The sequence below is a fragment of the Crocodylus porosus genome, unplaced genomic scaffold (assembly GCF_001723895.1).
Source record: "Crocodylus porosus isolate Cpor-Errol unplaced genomic scaffold, CroPor_comp1, whole genome shotgun sequence".
Taxonomy (NCBI): domain Eukaryota; kingdom Metazoa; phylum Chordata; order Crocodylia; family Crocodylidae; genus Crocodylus; species Crocodylus porosus.
The window spans coordinates 62034240-62051919 of record NW_017728943.1 but is presented as its reverse complement, the minus strand read 5'-3'; the positions used below and the strand labels follow the sequence as shown (position 1 = coordinate 62051919).

The 17680-nt window shown below is 39.7% G+C and overlaps 2 protein-coding genes across 2 annotated transcripts in view; both read left to right on the top strand.

Moving 5' to 3' along the window:
* NSL1 (NSL1, MIS12 kinetochore complex component) lies at positions 1-17450 on the top strand. The gene is made up of 5 exons (XM_019549451.1): positions 1-243; positions 5597-5727; positions 9652-9706; positions 15354-15421; positions 16112-17450. The coding sequence occupies exons 1-5, from the start codon at positions 108-110 to the stop codon at positions 16382-16384; spliced, it is 663 nt and encodes a 220-aa protein (XP_019404996.1). The 5' UTR covers positions 1-107; the 3' UTR covers positions 16385-17450.
* Positions 17451-17526: 76 nt separating this feature from the next.
* The window catches only part of BATF3 (basic leucine zipper ATF-like transcription factor 3), an 11439-nt gene continuing 11285 nt past the window's right edge, over positions 17527-17680 (top strand). Inside the window, exon 1 of the mRNA XM_019548574.1 lies at positions 17527-17575. Coding sequence (XP_019404119.1) covers positions 17527-17575 — 49 coding nt within the window. The remainder of the gene's footprint in view (positions 17576-17680) is intronic.

Genomic DNA, 17680 nt, shown 5'->3' with positions numbered 1-17680 from the left:
TTCTATGATTACCAAGTTTCTACTGTTGTCAAGTTGGGACAGGACTTCAGCAGTTTTCTAGGAAGTGGGAACAGGCTTTAGGGTACTTGCCTTCTGTCAGTGCTGATATGCTCACCAGTGTAACTTCAAGCATTTTGATAGTTATTCATTTCTTACAGAATTTTGAAACGGCTGTTCAGGAAAATATTACTATTAATGGAGAGCCCTGGCAGGAAACTTCAGATGAAGATGAGCTTCAAAGTGGTGTGTGTTTAGTTTGTCTTATATCTTAATTTTACGCCAAGCATTTACCTTACCATTAAGGCAGTAAATCTTCCTTTTGTTGAAACTAATAGATAAGTGTTATCAAGGGAAAAATCAAATAATACTGAATCCAAGTCTGCATATGTCTGATTGAGAAATTAGATTCACCCTTGCAGTACAGTATTTCTCCACAGATAGTCTTGAGAATTAAATGAAAAGAGAATGTAATTTGAATACATAACCCAGGAGTAAATGGGAGGAGGAGACAGAGAAGGAAAGGCATATTTTCAAAACCATTTCTGTTTCTCTCTAAATGCCTAACTCCCATTGAAATCAGTAATTCAATTGAATCAATGAACAGGGTTTGGCATTTAAATGCCTTTTGAGGGTGTGAGGTTTGGTTACCAAGGAGATAGGTGACTTTAAAATTCCATAAGTAGGTGATACATATTTTAAACTTATTTACATAAACACTGTTTATGTAAATTAGCTTGTAGAAGGGTTCATAACAAAAGGAAAAATAAGGTTATCTTAGTCTGGGGGGAAAATCATATGCAAATTACTTGTTTCACTTCCATATAGACTTTCTAAAAATACAGGCTAAACAAAATTAATTTGGGAATATCTTTTATTGGAGTAACTGGGAGATGTTAGGCAAGCTTTTGAGCATAATCTTTCTACAAAAGACACCCACCTTCTTCCCACAGAAACCTGCAAAAATAACAAAAACAAATCTGACTAGCCCTCCCTTTAGGAAGCAACTTAACAGTGCAATCCTCAGCCAATACAACTATCAAGACAACCTCTCCCTTTTGGAGAGAAAAAACAAATAGTTCTTATTTGAAGATCCATCAACCAAAACAGTGATCAAACCAACAGATCAAAGAGAGTCCATATTCCTTCTCAACAACAAAGGCTTCATTAACAAGGCAAACAGCTCTCTGACACCTAGCAATTATAAGGAACTCGGAGAAGACCCCAAAACAATATTAATCTTTGAACACAGACATTATCAAATCCTTTTCTTAGCAACTCCAAGAAAAAAAAAGCACAAACTTAACCTCCTTTTCTTTTGCCCCAGAAACTCCTTACATGTTCTCCAAGGTACACGAACAAGAAAACCCTGGCAAACTAATATCCATCTGCAGTACCTTCACTGACCTACTAGTACGGTGGAGTCGCGTCTTACGCGGGGGTTAGGTTCTAAAGTCAGCGAGTAAGGCGAAAATCGCGTATAGTCAAAATTACGGAATCTTGATGGCACAGATGCTAAATTCATTGCGGCCGTATTTATGCGCAGTGAGATGCTCACACTATGAGAGGCACACGGGAACTGAGACTGACTGAGGGAACAGCAGATTCATGTCTCCCATCTCGTACTCGCTCTGGGGCATTGAGTGGAATGGCAGGCGGAATCGCCTGCACTATTTAAATTGTTATTTTTCTCTTCTTTTTTTTGTCGAGTGCACATAGTTGAATTTGTGTAAGTTAAATGCACATGTCATGTGACTCCACTGTAGACTTCATATATATTGGGGGTGTCAAATAAATGGCCCATGGGCCAGATTCAGCCTGCAGAGCCCTGCCATCTGGCTTCCAGTGCTGCCCCTTGGTCTGGTCAGACCCACAAGGGGCCTGGTGCATACTCTTGGTATACAACCAGTCTGCAGGCTGGATTGGGCATACCAGACCCTCTCTTCCTCCCCCATCACACCTGACCTGGTGACCAGACCAGCCAGTCCCAGAGCTGCTGGGGCAGGCAGCACACATGGTGTAGTCCATTCTGGCTGCTATGGGATCTGTGTCTGTCTCATGCAACACAGGTCCCAGACCAGCTGGAGCAACTGCTGGATCAGATATGCTTCTGGTCCACTTACACGTCCGCTGCCAAGCGCACTGGGGAGTCCCCCGCTTTCCTGTAAGACACTCCATCTGCCCCACCGTTGTGTTATTCACAAGCTGCCTGGTACCTTGAGGTATGTAGAAAAAACATTTAAAGCTGTGTCTATTTCCAAATGTCTCTGAATCGATTAAAGGGTCTTTTGATTCGATTCAGATTCAGAGATTCAGCCACCAAATTGGATCGAATCTTTGCCGAATCGAATCAGGGACCAAAGCTTTGCACGGCCCTACTATTTATCTATATATCAGGTATCTGTCAGCTGCTTCTTACTTGGTTTCTACCAAGTTACTGCTTCTGATATTTTTTTTTTTTGTTCCTCAGGTTTAGCGATCACTTCAATTAACATAATGAGGTTAAACAAAAGTAATGGTTTTACCTGCTGTATGTCTTAGGCCAGGGGTCGGTCATCAACCTGTGGCCCATGGGCCAAATCTGGCTCCTGGAGCCATGGCTTTAGCAGTGTGTGGCTCTGCCCATGCTGCACCAAAGCCAGGTGGCAGGAGGAAGCAGAGAAAGTCCCAGTGCCCGCTTGTCTCAGATCTGAGCTAGGTCATATCAGTCTCTTGCCAGAAAATGTTGCTAACCCTTGCCTTAGTCTGTTTGCTTCTTTCACAGGTCTGAGGAAGGATGTTTGTGCCCCAAAGCTTGTCTAATTTATCTGTCAGCAAGACAGTTGATTCAATAAAAGATATTACCAAGCAAACTCCCTTCTCACATGTCTTCTGGATCAGGGATGGCTGCCTGCAGCATGAGTGCCATAAGTGGCATTGGCAGCTTGTGAGTGTGGCATATGGAAGATGGACGATGGAATAGGCAACACAGTGATGGATAGGGCAGGGACCACAAGGAAGGAAACAGAAAGCAGAATAGCAGATCCGGTTAAAGGATAGGGATTGGAGTGGCACTTGGAGAGACTATGCAGTTAATTTGTGTTATGCTTTCCAGATGGTTTTCAGTTTTATAAATCATAGCATCCAGCCTGTGTTAGCTCTTAAGTGTTGTAATAGAAAAAGAAACATTAATAGATTGTCTTTGCAAGGGCTGTAAACTGAATGTGTAATTATAGGGGCCTTTGGCAGAAAACAAGATAAAGATGCACCTTATAGATTAACTGAATCAGAGATGCCTGAGGGGCCTTTAGTAACCTTTAGCATTCAGTGGAAACTATATGATTTGGTTGTATATCCAGTTACTTGGGTTTTTTTGCCTTGCATGCTTCAAATGGTACATCTCTGTTGTAGACTTCAGTGTAGTGGAAAGGCACCCACCTGGTTTAATGCTTTGTACTTTAGAAATAACTTATGAACATAAAAAATATGCATTTATTTTAATTAAGAAAACAAGTTTAGAGTGTAATGACTGCACTAAACAAAACAAAATCCTCTTTTTCAGCCATGTACGTCTTGTGTTGTTTAAACAAGTGTTGTATAAAAAATTCAGCACACTTCTAGAGTTTAATAAATTACATGCAAGAATTGATATTCCAGTTGCTATAACTGTAGCTTGAAAGGTAGGGAAATTAAGATTAACTTCTTATGTCCTAATAGAAATTCAAAAATATTTTAAGAATATATTTAAAGATCCAATTAACCTCTGTAGGAAAAAATTAAAACCTAGTAATATTTTTACTTACTTTTTTTTATTAAATGAACATTTTATTTTTAAAAAATTGGATTAAGGAAAACTGTAAACTGACAGTTCTGGATAAATATTTGAAATAACTTTTCATATCTCTACATTGTATAGACCCCTTCTAGGATTGCCATAAAAATACTTCGCCCATTAAGAAGTCATGATGAGGTGGTGCTGCAAAGATTGACCAGGAGAGGGGGCTCTAAATCCACCTTTATGTGATATGCTAGGCAGATCTAAAATATATCAAGACTTTGAACCCAAGTATACTTTGGATGGAGCATTGTAACTGCTATTCTGACTCCTCTTTGCTTCTGGCTTTTGACTTCTGTTTTCTGTTGTCTAATGGTAGATGTTGTAACTTGAGAGTAATAAGGGCAGGTACTTAATTTAAGCTTTAAAGTAAAATGTTATCTGAAGTTTTAAACCGTTGTCAGATTTAATTGCAAAATTGCAGATGCTCAGACCATAGGATAATAAATACTGTAGACACTTTTCAGAGGACTCTTCAATTAACAAAGGTGAGAAACTGCCATATGTATTCTCTTATGGCATTAAGAACCTTTCAGAAAGCTAATATTAATAGAATATTTAATATAATATTTGATAGAACATTTGAATGAAGTGTGTGATGTTCAAGTACACACATGGAAAATATTTAGAAGTGTATCATTCATTTAATATTGTATCCTTCATTGCCAGGATTGTGTGCTGCCTTCTCAGAATTTTTTTAATGGTAAAAATATCAGCCGTTACTGCTGAAATAAGGTAGCGCCTTAAAAAATACCTAGTCTTTTATTGTGAGAGTCACCACATAGTTACAGAAAACTCGTGATTCACATGGATTGCAAGGCCTTACTTGAGTGATTTCAGACTGAATACATTTCTGAAAAGCCTGCCACAGCATATGAAAGCAAAGGGATGTAGTAGCCATAGCAAAATACTTTTCATATTTAAGGACAGATTCATTGCCTGCTGAAATTAGTTGAATTGTTCCATTAATTATAATGGGCTCTGATTACAACTTTATTCACCTATTGCAAATTATTACTCCAGTGTCAACTGTATTTAGTGCAGGTTGTTGTTTTGAATGTGAGAACTACTTTCTTTTTGCACAAAGACTTTATTATATGAACATAGCTTATTCTCTAAAGCATATAATTAGGGGCTATATTGATACCTATGTTTAAAATCCTACCCCCAAACAAGTATAAAACAAGTTAAACAAATATCAATCCAGTATTTACCCTACTCTTAGCAAAAAAAATCACTCTTTTTTTAAAAAGTTAGTTAGCCTGAGAAGGATGCAAGAGATCCAGGCTATTGGTCTCTTTGAGTAATGATCCACGTGCAGCTGACCCTCAGTGTTTTAGTACATTCTAGCTTTTGTATAGTCTGTGCTTTTTGTATAGCCCTGCATCATGTCTGTGTATGACTCCGCCTTTTCTGTTTATGCTGTACTGTAGTTTCTGAACACCAAGCATGTGCAACTTTATACTTCCAACATAATGGAAGTGAGGCACCCCTTACCATCGCTTTACAGGTTTTAGCCAACAGATATTAAATTTAAACACATCATTACCTGCTATTACAGGGAAAGGATAACCAAAAAGAAGTACATGACAGTTGTTTTAAGCTATCCATTTAACTCATTGGTGATATAATTTATACCAGACTACTTATTGCAGATATAGCTCTTTTTTACTTGCAAGATGTCTTCTTGCCTTGTTTCCTGAAAAAATATTAATATTTTTCAAGAGTATTTTTCAAGGCACTATAACTTTGCATACTGTCACTTTATTTTGCTTATGAATATAGGTTCTGATATCAAAATCCTTGAAGATCAATTTGATGAACTTATAGTTGAGACTGCTAGCAAGCGTAAGCAATGTCCCAGAAAAATACTGGTACATATCATCAAGACCATAAAAGCAGAGCAAGAAATTTTGGTGAGTAATTTACAGTTCTGATGAAAAGCATAATTTGAATTGGACTTGAGATGTGCATTTGAAAGAAAATAGAGGAATTCTGTCAACATAGTGGCTGAGACATTGTGTCTGAAGTTTTTCCCAATTTTGTTACTAGTTCTATGGCATCTCTGAGTAAACTGCTTCCATTTCACAGTTTCATAGTAGCTAAGGTCAGGAGGGACCTGAACAGATCATCTAGCCTGACCCCCTGCCACAGGCAGGAATGAATGTTGGGTTGACAAGACCCCAGACAGGTGATCATCTTTTTGAATTTGCCCAAGGTAGGGGCGAGGACCACTTCCCTAGGAAGTTGATTCCAGATTCTGGCCACCTTAACTGTAAAATATAGCTTCCTGATCTCTAACCTAAACCTGTTTTTCATCAGCTTATTACCATTGTTCCTCATCACCCTAGGTGGTGCTGGGGAGAATAGGGCTCTTCCTATTTGCTGAAGATCTCCCCTGATGAGTTTGTAGGCAGCCACGAGGTCCCCCCTCAGCCTCCTCTTGCCAAGGCTGAACAGGTTCAGGTTCCTCAGTCTTTCCTCATAGGGCCTGTCCTGCTGCCCTCTCCCCAAATGGGTGGCTCTCCTCTGAACTCCCTCAAGGCTGGCCACATCCTTTTTAAAGTGCAGCACCCAGTACTGGACACCGTACTCCAATTGTGGCTTGACGAATGTTGCACAGAGGGGGAGTATCACCTCTCTGAACTGGCTTGAGTTGCATCTTTGGATGCATGACAAGGTATGGCTGGCCTTGCTGGCTGCAGCCTAGCATTGGCGGCTGATGTTCATCTTGGAGTCAGTAATGACTCCAAGATCCCATTCCGCCTCTGTGCTTTCAAGAGGGGAATCCCCAGCCTGTACATATGCTGTGGATTCCTTCTCCCAAGGTGCAGCACCCTGCATTTATCTACGTTGAACCCCATCCTATTCTCTCATCTGCCCACTTTTGTAGTCTGTCTAAATCTAGTTGCAGCCTCTGTCTCTCTCCAGCTCCCATTGAAGGGAGAGAGAAGCTTTAAGGGAGAAGCCTCTCTTCCATTGAGAGCAAACTTGAAGGGAGAGAGAAGTCAGCCTCTCTCTCCCTTCAAGTGTGCCCACCTCACCCCACATCTTAGTGTCATCAGCAAACTCTCTGCATTGGTATATCCTTCAGTTAATCAAGGATAAATGCCCATTATATTGTGCTAAGTTGTAATGAATTAACACTCTGGTACTGTTCATTGGGCTATTTAAGCACATGCTTCCAATGGTTATTATCCCTATGCTTTAAAATTCAGTATGTGCTTATATACAATACTGAAACAGGGCCTCTGAAATCTTTGGAAGAAAGCTGCTGTAGAAGTGTAAAATGTTGAGAGAGAAAGAGAACAAGTGTGTGCATGTGTGTGTGTAGAGCTCTTTAATTCTTCCTGAGTCAGCAGGCAGGGTGTTGTCAGGGCTTTCATGAAATGGAATTGCTAACCTCATGGTTCCAAAGCAGCAGTTCTGTGGATAAAACCTTCCAACTACATCGCGAATATTACATTTTTGACAATACCAGCTGCTTTATCAATCATACAGCAAGTCATGAGTCACATTTATTCAACTTGTCACCAGCAATTATGAGGAGCAGTGACTGGCTGCTTTGTGCTCCTCAGGACAGAATCTCCATTTCCTCCAGCAGGTGGGCTGTTACAGAGTTTGTAAGCGCCTTCTATAGTAGTCAGTATCCAGGTGTTTAACTTAAAATATGCAAGTAGGCAAGTGGAATAACAACCTTCAGATAATCAGGGAAACAAGGGTATATGGTTTAATCAATAGGTACATTAATCCCCTGATTTGGGGCATAATTTTGGTAGTTACTGAAATTGGCTATATCTAATGCCATGAATTTTAAATCTTTCCCATTAAAATTTATTTTTACCACTGCATTAGTCCTAGGTCAGAGGAGACTTTTGGCCTACCTGTTAAGTAGCTAAAAGTAAGCTTTCTTTCCATTCATGCATCTGTTTGGCCTGATGACTTGTCCACCCTCCTCTTCCTCAGAAAGTCCCAGTTACCAAGAGCATGTTGGTCTACGCACAGACCATGCATACTTGATCTGCATATAATCTTAACCCTTACTCCTACTTTGTTTCCAATTAGTACATTTTTCCTTGGCTTTAGAGAAATAACTTTATTCAGAGTAGTCTCAGTCAAAGGGTGCAGGGCATGTTTCTTAAGCCAGCTGTAGGAAGTTGCTTGTAGCTACTTCAAGCTATGTACACTTATCACTAGATGGGGCATGATTTTTTTTCACTTGTTACCATGCATCTAGAAAACACGGCCTGGCATGTGAGGTTTAAGTGCTTGCTGTACAAACATGAAAAAAAACATTTTCATTTGCAACATGTATCTTTTGTAATAGGCGGCAAGCCTAGGTTTCCATGGAAGTTCTGCCTAAGGTCTGCACTGCAGGGTTTCAGTCCTTCAGCTCATCAATAAAGAAACCTGCAGTGTTAAATCATTCTTACCCTTTCTGGAGGGTAGATCCCCAAGATAAATCGCTAGATAATTATGAGGATGTTGTTATTTGCGGAAAGGATTTGTTCAGGAAGTGCTTTAGAAGCTTGTGTTAGATCTCTAAGAAACAAAATTAAGTTCACAATGGGCAAGCAAACAAATATTTTTTTCAAAAATCTAGACTGCTGAATCCCAAAATGTACTGTTTCATATAGTCTACTAGTAGTCAAACAGTAGTACACCTTATAGAGATGTGTTAGGACCATAGACATCACTGCTCTACTGTTACATTTTTGTTGGGAGATACAGTAAGGCTGCAAATTTTTTGCACAATGAATGTTAGTTTTATTCTGCCAGAATTGTGCTGTATTTTCCAAAATAACACTCCTCCCAAAGAATAGCCAAACAGGTTTTACATAAGGGTCATGGTACAGTCTCCCTACAGCTGTGAAGAGGAAACAGCCTCCCAGAGAGTCTGTACATCAATATGTCAAAGAATGCTTGAGACCAGTGCCTGTTGCATTTCACTCACTTGGGACCTGGGACTGTTACCTCCTATATTTCCAGACTTGCTAACAAAAATGTTTCAGCCATTAGAATTTTGTTCCAATAGTGACTGCTTTTTGTTCACAATTTTAAGAGGATTGGGGGAGAGTCTTTCAGTGGGAGAAATACTTTTTGTACCTAACTTAAAGATGTATGAGTTCACCTTTACCTTGTATTTATCTAGTGTTCATGATGTAGGTGGTGATTGCTGGTAATGAAATAAGCTTCTCTTCCACCTCATAACCTCTCCTTACTTGACCTTGAAGTGAAATCATAACACTAAAATGTTACATATATCTCTGCAGCAACTTATTCATGTTGTGTTACAAAATTCATGGCAAGGATCAAAGATCAGGAGAGCCCAGGTTGTGAGAGACTCTTCTCATTCATACACAAATACCTGTAAAGACAGAAAAACAACAAATACCAACTGGTCATTATAGTAGTTTTTTGTATAAATGTTCCCTTTGTTTAGGCTTCGTGAATGGTTCTTCAGGAGTTGCTATGCTATTCTCTTTCAAAAATTGTGCAGCAGATATCAATGGTTCTTCCAAAATGTCTAGACTTCAGCAGGACAGCCTCTTTTCTGCCACGCTAAATTTGACAACATACAAGACAGTATCATGACTAGATACAATTAGTCCAGAAATGTGCTGAATATATCACCTTTTCTAGCGGTTCTCTAAATTAGATGTACAGTACTGAATACATGTTTTATAAAACTATTAGTTGCTCTTAATAACTGTGCTGCTGTCCTCCTGATAGTAGCTCTCCATTGTGCTGAGTACTGTGCAAACATAGAGACTAAAACAATTCTTAAAGCAAAAACAGTTCAAAATGAAATGATTTTTCATTTATTTTTGTGCATGCAGAAGCTCTACAAGCCTGTTGTAAAGCCACAAGAGATAAGACCAGAGCCATCTCAAGGTAAGTAACTGTGAAGTCAGTCCAGATGCATAGAAAGACACTACCTTGTTGAAATGTCAACTGCAGAGTTTTAAACTCCCATAAAATTACTGTCTTTCAAGTGTGACGATCAGAGTGGAGACTCTCAATTAGTTTGTTCTGTTGGCATTACATTATAGTACTGCATTTCAAAACCTGTCTGTTCTACCCATGTAGTTGATCCAATGAATGATATCTCCCATGAAAATGCTTGCCCCTCACACTTTGGCACTCAGTTATTTAAATATGCTTACTATGGCTGTAATTGGACCAAAATGATAGGCGCCTGTAATAGCTAGGCATCCTTTTTCTTTATTGGCACACATTCATTTCTCTTTTCCTGAAGTTTCATGCTAATATTTTTTCTCTACTCAAGGCCAAATCAGCTATACATTGAGGTTACATTAGTTCATGACTACACAAGGTTTCTGTCTTCAGTTACTACTGTTGGAAAACAGATAATGAATGAGATAGGCTTGATCCACTATGGAAAGAGTTTCTCAACCTCCAGCCCATGGAGCCTTAGAATCTGGCCTGTGAGGCTCCCCATGGGTTGGGAAATTTGGCAGAGGTGGGGAGCAGTGGCAGTCAATACCACCACCTCTCCTCACTGCCAAAATCCCAAGCCCTGAACAGCAGGTCAGAGCTGAGCCACGAGCCTCCTCTGACATCGCCAGATCAGGGCCAGGCCACACTCCCTTCCCTACGGAGCTGGTTTGGGATTGGCCTATGCCCCTCTCCCTGCAGGTCTAAGCCATGCCTCCTTCCCTCTGCCCAGCCAGGTTGAAACTGGTTCATGCCTTCCTCCACCCAGCCAGATTGAGGCTGCCCACACTCCATTCCTCCCATGGGGTTGGGCCATGACCCTTCCCACGCAGGGCTGGATCAGGGATGGGTCAACCCCCTTCACCCCCCTCACCCTTCCTCCCTGTAGGGCTGGATTGGGGTCAGGCCAAGCCCCCTTTCCCTGCATAGCTGGATCGAGACTGAACTGCCCCTTGCCTGCTGTCGGACAGCTGGGAGAGGCTACTCTGAGTGTGGACCTGTCCTGACTACTGGATTGCGTCTATCAGCCAGATCCAGCCCACAAAGGGACCACTCCTATCTGGCCTATTACTTATGTTTTGTGAGACCTAGAAATGCTTCACAACCATTTGATTCCCAGCAACAGCCAGGGCTGGGCTGATCTGTAAAAGAAGTCAAGAAGCAAAGAATGCATTTTTAGACATGCTTATCCTTCAGTATTTCATGTCCATAATATTGAATTTTTAAATTACAATAAGCACTGTACAGTATTAATATCAGTGTGCTACCTGTGTCATGTAAAATTGTAGCAAGTAAAGCAGAAAGTGTTATCTGTTGTCAAACTTATTGTTAGGGACCTACCAAAATCATGACGGAAACGGGCTGTATGGTGGCTCACATAATCTTGCAGTTTCCTTTGTGCATCCCGCCCCCGCTTTGGTGGAGGGGCCCTGCTACCTGCTCCTGATCAGCTGGGAGGCAAAAAACTGTGGTTTTAAATAAGGGCACCATTTTTGCCTTCTCCCACTGATTTGGTGGAGGGGCCCTGGCAACGCCACTGTTTTTTGCTGACCTGTTGGAAGGCAGAAATGGTGCCATATTTAAAACCACGATTTTCCCCTTCCCAGTCAGCAGGGGACATATGGGGGAAACTACAAGATTAAAGGAGCCACTGTGCAGCCTACTTCTACTGCAATTTCGGTAGGTCCCTACTTATTGTATTAGCTAATGTACTCTACAAATCGAGTATGTTGAATTTGTAGTCAAGAACCAACAATTCTGAAGGCCAACAGTACGGTGCAGTCTTCTGAGTTAGGCAACAGAAAAGAGAAATGGCTTGGAAGCAAACCATATGAGAAGAGGTTGCAAAAAGTAGGCATGTTTAGCTTGTGGACAAGATGATTATTAAAAAGAGACATGATAGCAGTCTTCAGATATCTGAAGTGGTGTCTTCAAGTATTTAAAGACAAATATATGAAGGCAGAGAGGAGGGAGAATGCCTTTCTTCCATTGCTTTAGAGAACAGGATGCATACCATGGAAGTTGCAGCAAAGTTAGTTTAAGTTGGTGATCAGGAAAAATGTCACTGTTAGAAAAGAGAGGCAGTGGAATAGACTGCGTAGGGAAATTGTGGAACCTCCATCACTGGAGGTGTTCAAGAAGTTGGGTAAGCAGTGATTAAGGATGGTTGAGAAGTAGGTATGGCTAGAGTGCTCAGTAAACGGCAATAGTTGGAAGCCCAGAAAAACACCCTTCCCAACACACACATGCATACACATACAGTTCACTGGGAGTTGATGAAAAGAGCTCTGTGGCCTAGAACAGGTGGAGATTGGAGAAGACCACACTCAGCAGCAGGAGAATAAAGCAGAGCTCAACAAGCTTAGTTATGAAAGAAAATTAAGGCAGCTGAGGAAAGGTTTATGGAGGGGATACAGAAAGGAGAGTTCTAGTTGTCCATAAGAGGATGTGATATGTGGAGTTATGCTTGCTGTCCTCAGGTTGCAGAGCAGAATGGAGACTGTTCATTTTTCCCATGCTTCTGGGCTTTGCTTGTTGCTGGGAAGAACTTTTCCCCCTTCTGTTGCTACAGCTGTTAGGTTTCTTTTCACCTTCCTCAGAACCACTGGGGGTTGACTACAGCCAAGACTAGGGATTTTGACTGGGATGTGCCAGTGGTTTTAATTGGGACTAAAACCTGGAGAATTCTTTCAGTGTCTTAGACAAGGACTTGTCTGGGATGGTTTGGATGAAGATGATCCTGCCTCGAGCAGGGTGCTGAACTAGATGACCTCTGGAGGTCCCTTGCAGCCCTACTTTTCTATGAGTCTGTGGAAGGGTTTTGAATATAGTGAGCTGAGAATACTGTGATTACAAAGCTTTTTGATGTAATTTGCTATCTCATTCACAAATGCAAAAATGTTTAAATAAATAAAAACATGCAAGTATGACTGAACTGAAGAGTAGCTAGAAGCTTCCAATTTGCAGGTTTCTGGTCTGACTTTAGGCAGCATTTCCTCTTCGTGACTGAGAAGAGACTCTGCTTCCAAAAATGCCCGCATGTGTTGCAAAGGAGCCAGCAGGAACTAAAGAACTTTGTGGGAGTTTCTCAGTAATGTGGCTGGTTTTCAGCATGGATTGACATAAACTGTTTGAGAGACAGGCAGTCTGTTCTGTATAATTCTTTAGTATTAAATAGTAGCAAATTACTAACCAAAAACACATGGTTTGTGCTCAGTTTTAGTATTTGCAGAGTCTCTGGAAAGTTCATATGTCCCAGTTTAGTAAGTGCAGTGGCCAGAAACCAAAAATGTTTAGATTACTCAATACCTTTCATTTCCTTTTTTCATTTCCCTATGTTTTGGGAAGCCTAGAACACAGGAATATAATACTCTCCATGTAAAGTTCATCTTCTTCATACTGCATAATTTAAAGTGGCATTTTGCACAGATTTTTCTGACTACCTGCAGGCATCTCCAGTAGTTGCTTTTGTCTTTTCCCTCACAACTGGGGAGGCTTTCCATTCACCAGTTTTTTGTCACTGTAAGCTCTCATCAAACACTGAATCACAGACAGGTTGTCCTGTTCATGGAGAGTATCTGTTCATAACCAACCTATCCTTATTTGGTTTGAGGGATCGCTGTTCAATGATTATCTTCCTCCCAGAGTCTGAGTAATCATGTTATCTTGGCATACTTTACCATTTCTGAATTGTGCTGCCAGAGACCTAGATAGAGACCTAATTTGGTGCTGTACCTGTAGTGTCCCTTCAGGATAGTTCTCCCTTTCATTCCCCCTGTTATAACTTCTATAGCAATATAAGATGAAAGCTTTTCCTATATCTATGGTATCACTTCACCTCCTCTGAGCTCCTCTCTCCCTTTCTTCCAAATTGATCCAATAACTTCCCATTTTGTATAATAAGTTCTTGACTTTTCTGTTAAGGCATTTGTTGTTTGGGTTTTGCTGGATGGCAACAGTTAGTTAGTTGTAGATGCAAATGATGAGTATTGCCAGTCTGGTTGTGTAAAACCTTCACTGACATTTCACCACTAATGTTTTCACACTTATGTTTATCATTTTCTGACCTGTTCCATGAGTTCTTTCAAACTTCATGAACATATCTTAATACTTTATTTGTAACAGTCTTCTCTCCTTCCTTTCTCCCATCCACAAGCATCTTTGTATGCTGTGGTTGGAACCTTGCTTTATTTTTCCCTGTCCTAGTATAGTTGATGTCTGCAGGAGCTATTGCAACATGAAGGATTAACAAGCCTACTAATGGCAACATTTAAAACTTAGCATATTACATTGCAACTGAGAACTGAAAATTTGTAAATGAACCCTGGACCTGCAGTCTAGGTTTAGTAGGAATAAGGCAAGGGGTTTAGAGACCATGTACAAGATGATACCACAATATGTTTGAAACAACCTGTATGCAATCACAGGTCACAGGTCCTATAGGTAAATCAGAACTATTTTTCTAGTGAGCTCATGCGTGCCTTGAATTATTTGGGTTCAAGTAGTACCTTTGGTTACTAAATCCTTGTCTGTTATTTTGTTATATTTAGGGCATTTCAGTCACAGAATCTGAGAATGTATCTTCCTTATTACTCGTAGAGCAATTTAAGATAAGAGACAAAGCAAGGAGTAAGAAGGGTAGTGAATAACAAATATTCCTCATTTTGGTTGCATGCATCCAAAGACCCTAGAGCCATAGGCTATCTTTACACATGCTCTGGAATTGGGGTGGGACACTTTAATTAGAGCGGTTTTTGGGAGCCGCTCTGATTAAAGCACCTGCAGCATCTCGTGTATTCAGCATCCCAGGCTTTAACTAAAGCTTGTTTGAGTTTTAGTTAAAGCACCCCCACCACCATTTTGAAGCACAGAGACAATGAATACATGTGGTGCTGAGGCTGCTGTAGTGTGCTAATTAGCATGCCCCAGCAGGCTAACTTAACTGTGTGTGCATCAATGTGTCCGGGCAACAGGCACATGTATAAGCGGCCGTAGATCTTACACCAGTTCAATTACAGTTCTGTAAATATGTGTATATACTAACTGCTAGTGGGGCTGATGGCTGACTGGATGACTGAGAATTTTTTCTTTTGTTTTTTTTAAATGTATTTGGGTTTCTTTCTCTTCCTGAATGAAGAAAAATTGTTAATAGCTTGTGGAAGCTCTTTGAATAGGGGTACTATGCAAAAGGGTTGCACAATATTCTGTGATTTAATACTGGCTTTATCTGTTGCCCCAGGCTTTTTGATGCTCCAGCCACTGGGAATCCTGGAGAAAGTATTTGCATATTCCAAGATATACATATTTTAAAAGCTAGGTTGCTAGATGATCTATCAACTTATTGAGTTTACTAAACTTGCAGAACAGTTGATTTCATAATAGTCTTTTCTATGAAAATATAGAATCGCAAAATGTTAAAGCTTATTATATGTTCAGTCATTTTAGTGGTTTTATAATTACCCTTGGTGTTTCAGTGTCCTCTTTCCTTCCCTTCTCCCACCTTCTGCTTCTGAGTGGTAGAAAAGCCCTCTTTTTCTTCATGCTTTTGGAGTAATATAAAATTATGGTGTATGCTTCTTTACAGCTGATTGCATGGCAGATCTGAGGCAAGTAACAGGAGTGACATCAAAACAAATTAGCGAAGCAATGAAGGTAAGATCTGTGCCAGCTAGAAGGCAGTCTTTAGTTGTAATTTTTGTTACCTTTTACTTTCAACATACTATTTATTTTGTTGCAAAACAACCTGATGAAGCAGAAGTACTTATTAGTTGTAACTACTTTTTCTGTACAAAAATCTGCCTTCTGTACTCATGAAATGATTTGTGACTCTATCTCCCTCTGAGATAACTGTACTAGTCTAAAGAGAAGGTTGGGGTTTTTTTAAGGCTCTAAGCTTTTTTTCTTTTTAAGACTTGCAAGGAAGAGCTTATAACAAATGTGTCTGTGTCCACAGTGTAGTGATTTACAATACATTTTTGTCTTTGAAAATCTAATATTTATGGAAGTTTGGTACTTATAAAATGCCTCCATAACATTTTATTTTCTTGATGGAAATTTGAAATGCCATACCTCTTCTTCATAAACTATTCAAATGTTGTTTTGTTTAAACCTTTAAACCTACAATGGAAATTCCATACATGATCTGCTAAAGGTCTGTGGACCTGTGTTTTTTAATTCATACCTATAATTTGAAAGGCTTGTATTGAGGTTGGAGAACGTTAAAGCTTATAGACACATCATGGTTATTAATTTAATTATTTTTCTGTTCTACCCATGATTGGTTTTTTTTCTGTAACTTGAGATGCATGCTTCTTTGGTGTTCATGTGTCTTTTTGTTTGTAGTCTCTCCCAGCACTGATAGAAAGAGCAGAGGGATTTTCCCAAGCGCTAGCTTTGCAACCAGTCTTGGAACTGTGCAAGCTCCGACAAGAAGTTTTTGCTGGTTGTAAAGCTAAAGAAGAAAATAAAATCCAAAGCCTCGTAACAAAAGTGGAGATCACACCAACAGACACTGCTGCCAAGAAAAATTCTGTGCTGAAAAGGAGGAGACCCTCAGATGCAATACAGTTAGCATGCTATCCATTGCGACGAAAGAGAATTAGTCTGAATACATGAAAGCTTTTTATATACTTATTTTCAAGCTTGAAAACGTATTCTTCTTTTGTCCACTGTATGGTTTAACTGTTTGCTTTTCCAATGGTAAATTATAAGGTTTTTTTATAAGAGGGATGTAGCCTTTCATTTTTCATGTCATATTTCCTAGTTGTATGAAAACCTGAACATATCTATAATAATAATATACAGTAATATCCATTTTAGCATATGCTCATATTCCGAACAGACAATTTTTTGTTATCTTCAGCATTGGAAACTTTATGGATTAGCCATTTATTGCAGGACTAGACTCTGGCTCAGATGTTTCACACTCATGTACATGCTTGACTTTATGCATCGTGAATAGTCCTTTTGCATTGATTGAGATTACTTGTGCATCTAGTTAAGCATTAATAGGAAAAGATTGAAGAACGAGCCTTAGACCATTATAAAACAGCTTTCCATATATTTATCCAGACTGCTGTTTGCTTTACATGTTGAGTACATATGTTTAAGATATATCAAAGCATAATCTTTACATAGAAGTTTTGATTTATTAAATTCAGATGCAATTGCAAAAAATGTGTTTTCTAGTCAACTTTATAGTAAAATTGGATTGGTTTGACTTTTTTTTTTAAATCGGCCAAATCAGTGAAATTTTAATGCATTTTTTTTTTTGCTAGTAGTGTACATTGACAAAAAGTGAGACCCCCCCCCCCAGCATCATCTTTCACGTAGCTGCATATATAGGCTCAGGTTTGAGGATTCTGATTTAGAATTATGTATTTGCCTTTATCAAATATTTGACTAGTCTTAAAGAATTTAGAGTACAAAGACATGAATATTGAGCTATAGAGTGTCTGCATATATATATGTACATAAAACAAGAAAATTGCAGCGTATTAAATTGAACATCACATCTTTAATATATATTAAATGTTTTTGCAGTCAAAGCTGTATACAACTTCCTGGCTACTAATTACATATGCTTGCAATACAAACTTAGTTTCTGTAACATGTGAAGTGCTTCCTTACAAGTTAACTTGTTCTTGAAGAATTTCTCTGATCAAGTTGACTTCAGTAAGAGGGTACTCAAGGAGCTGGCGAGCGTCATAGCCCAGCCCCTGGCACGGATCTTTGAAAACTCCTGGCGCTCTGGAGTAATGCCCGAAGACTGGAAGAAGGGCAATGTGGTACCGATCTTCAAGAAAGGTAGGAGAGTGGATCTGGCTAACTACAGGCCCATTAGCCTGACTTCTATCCTGGGGAAGATCTTAGAAAAGTTTATTAAGGAGGCCATCCTTGATGGACTGGCCC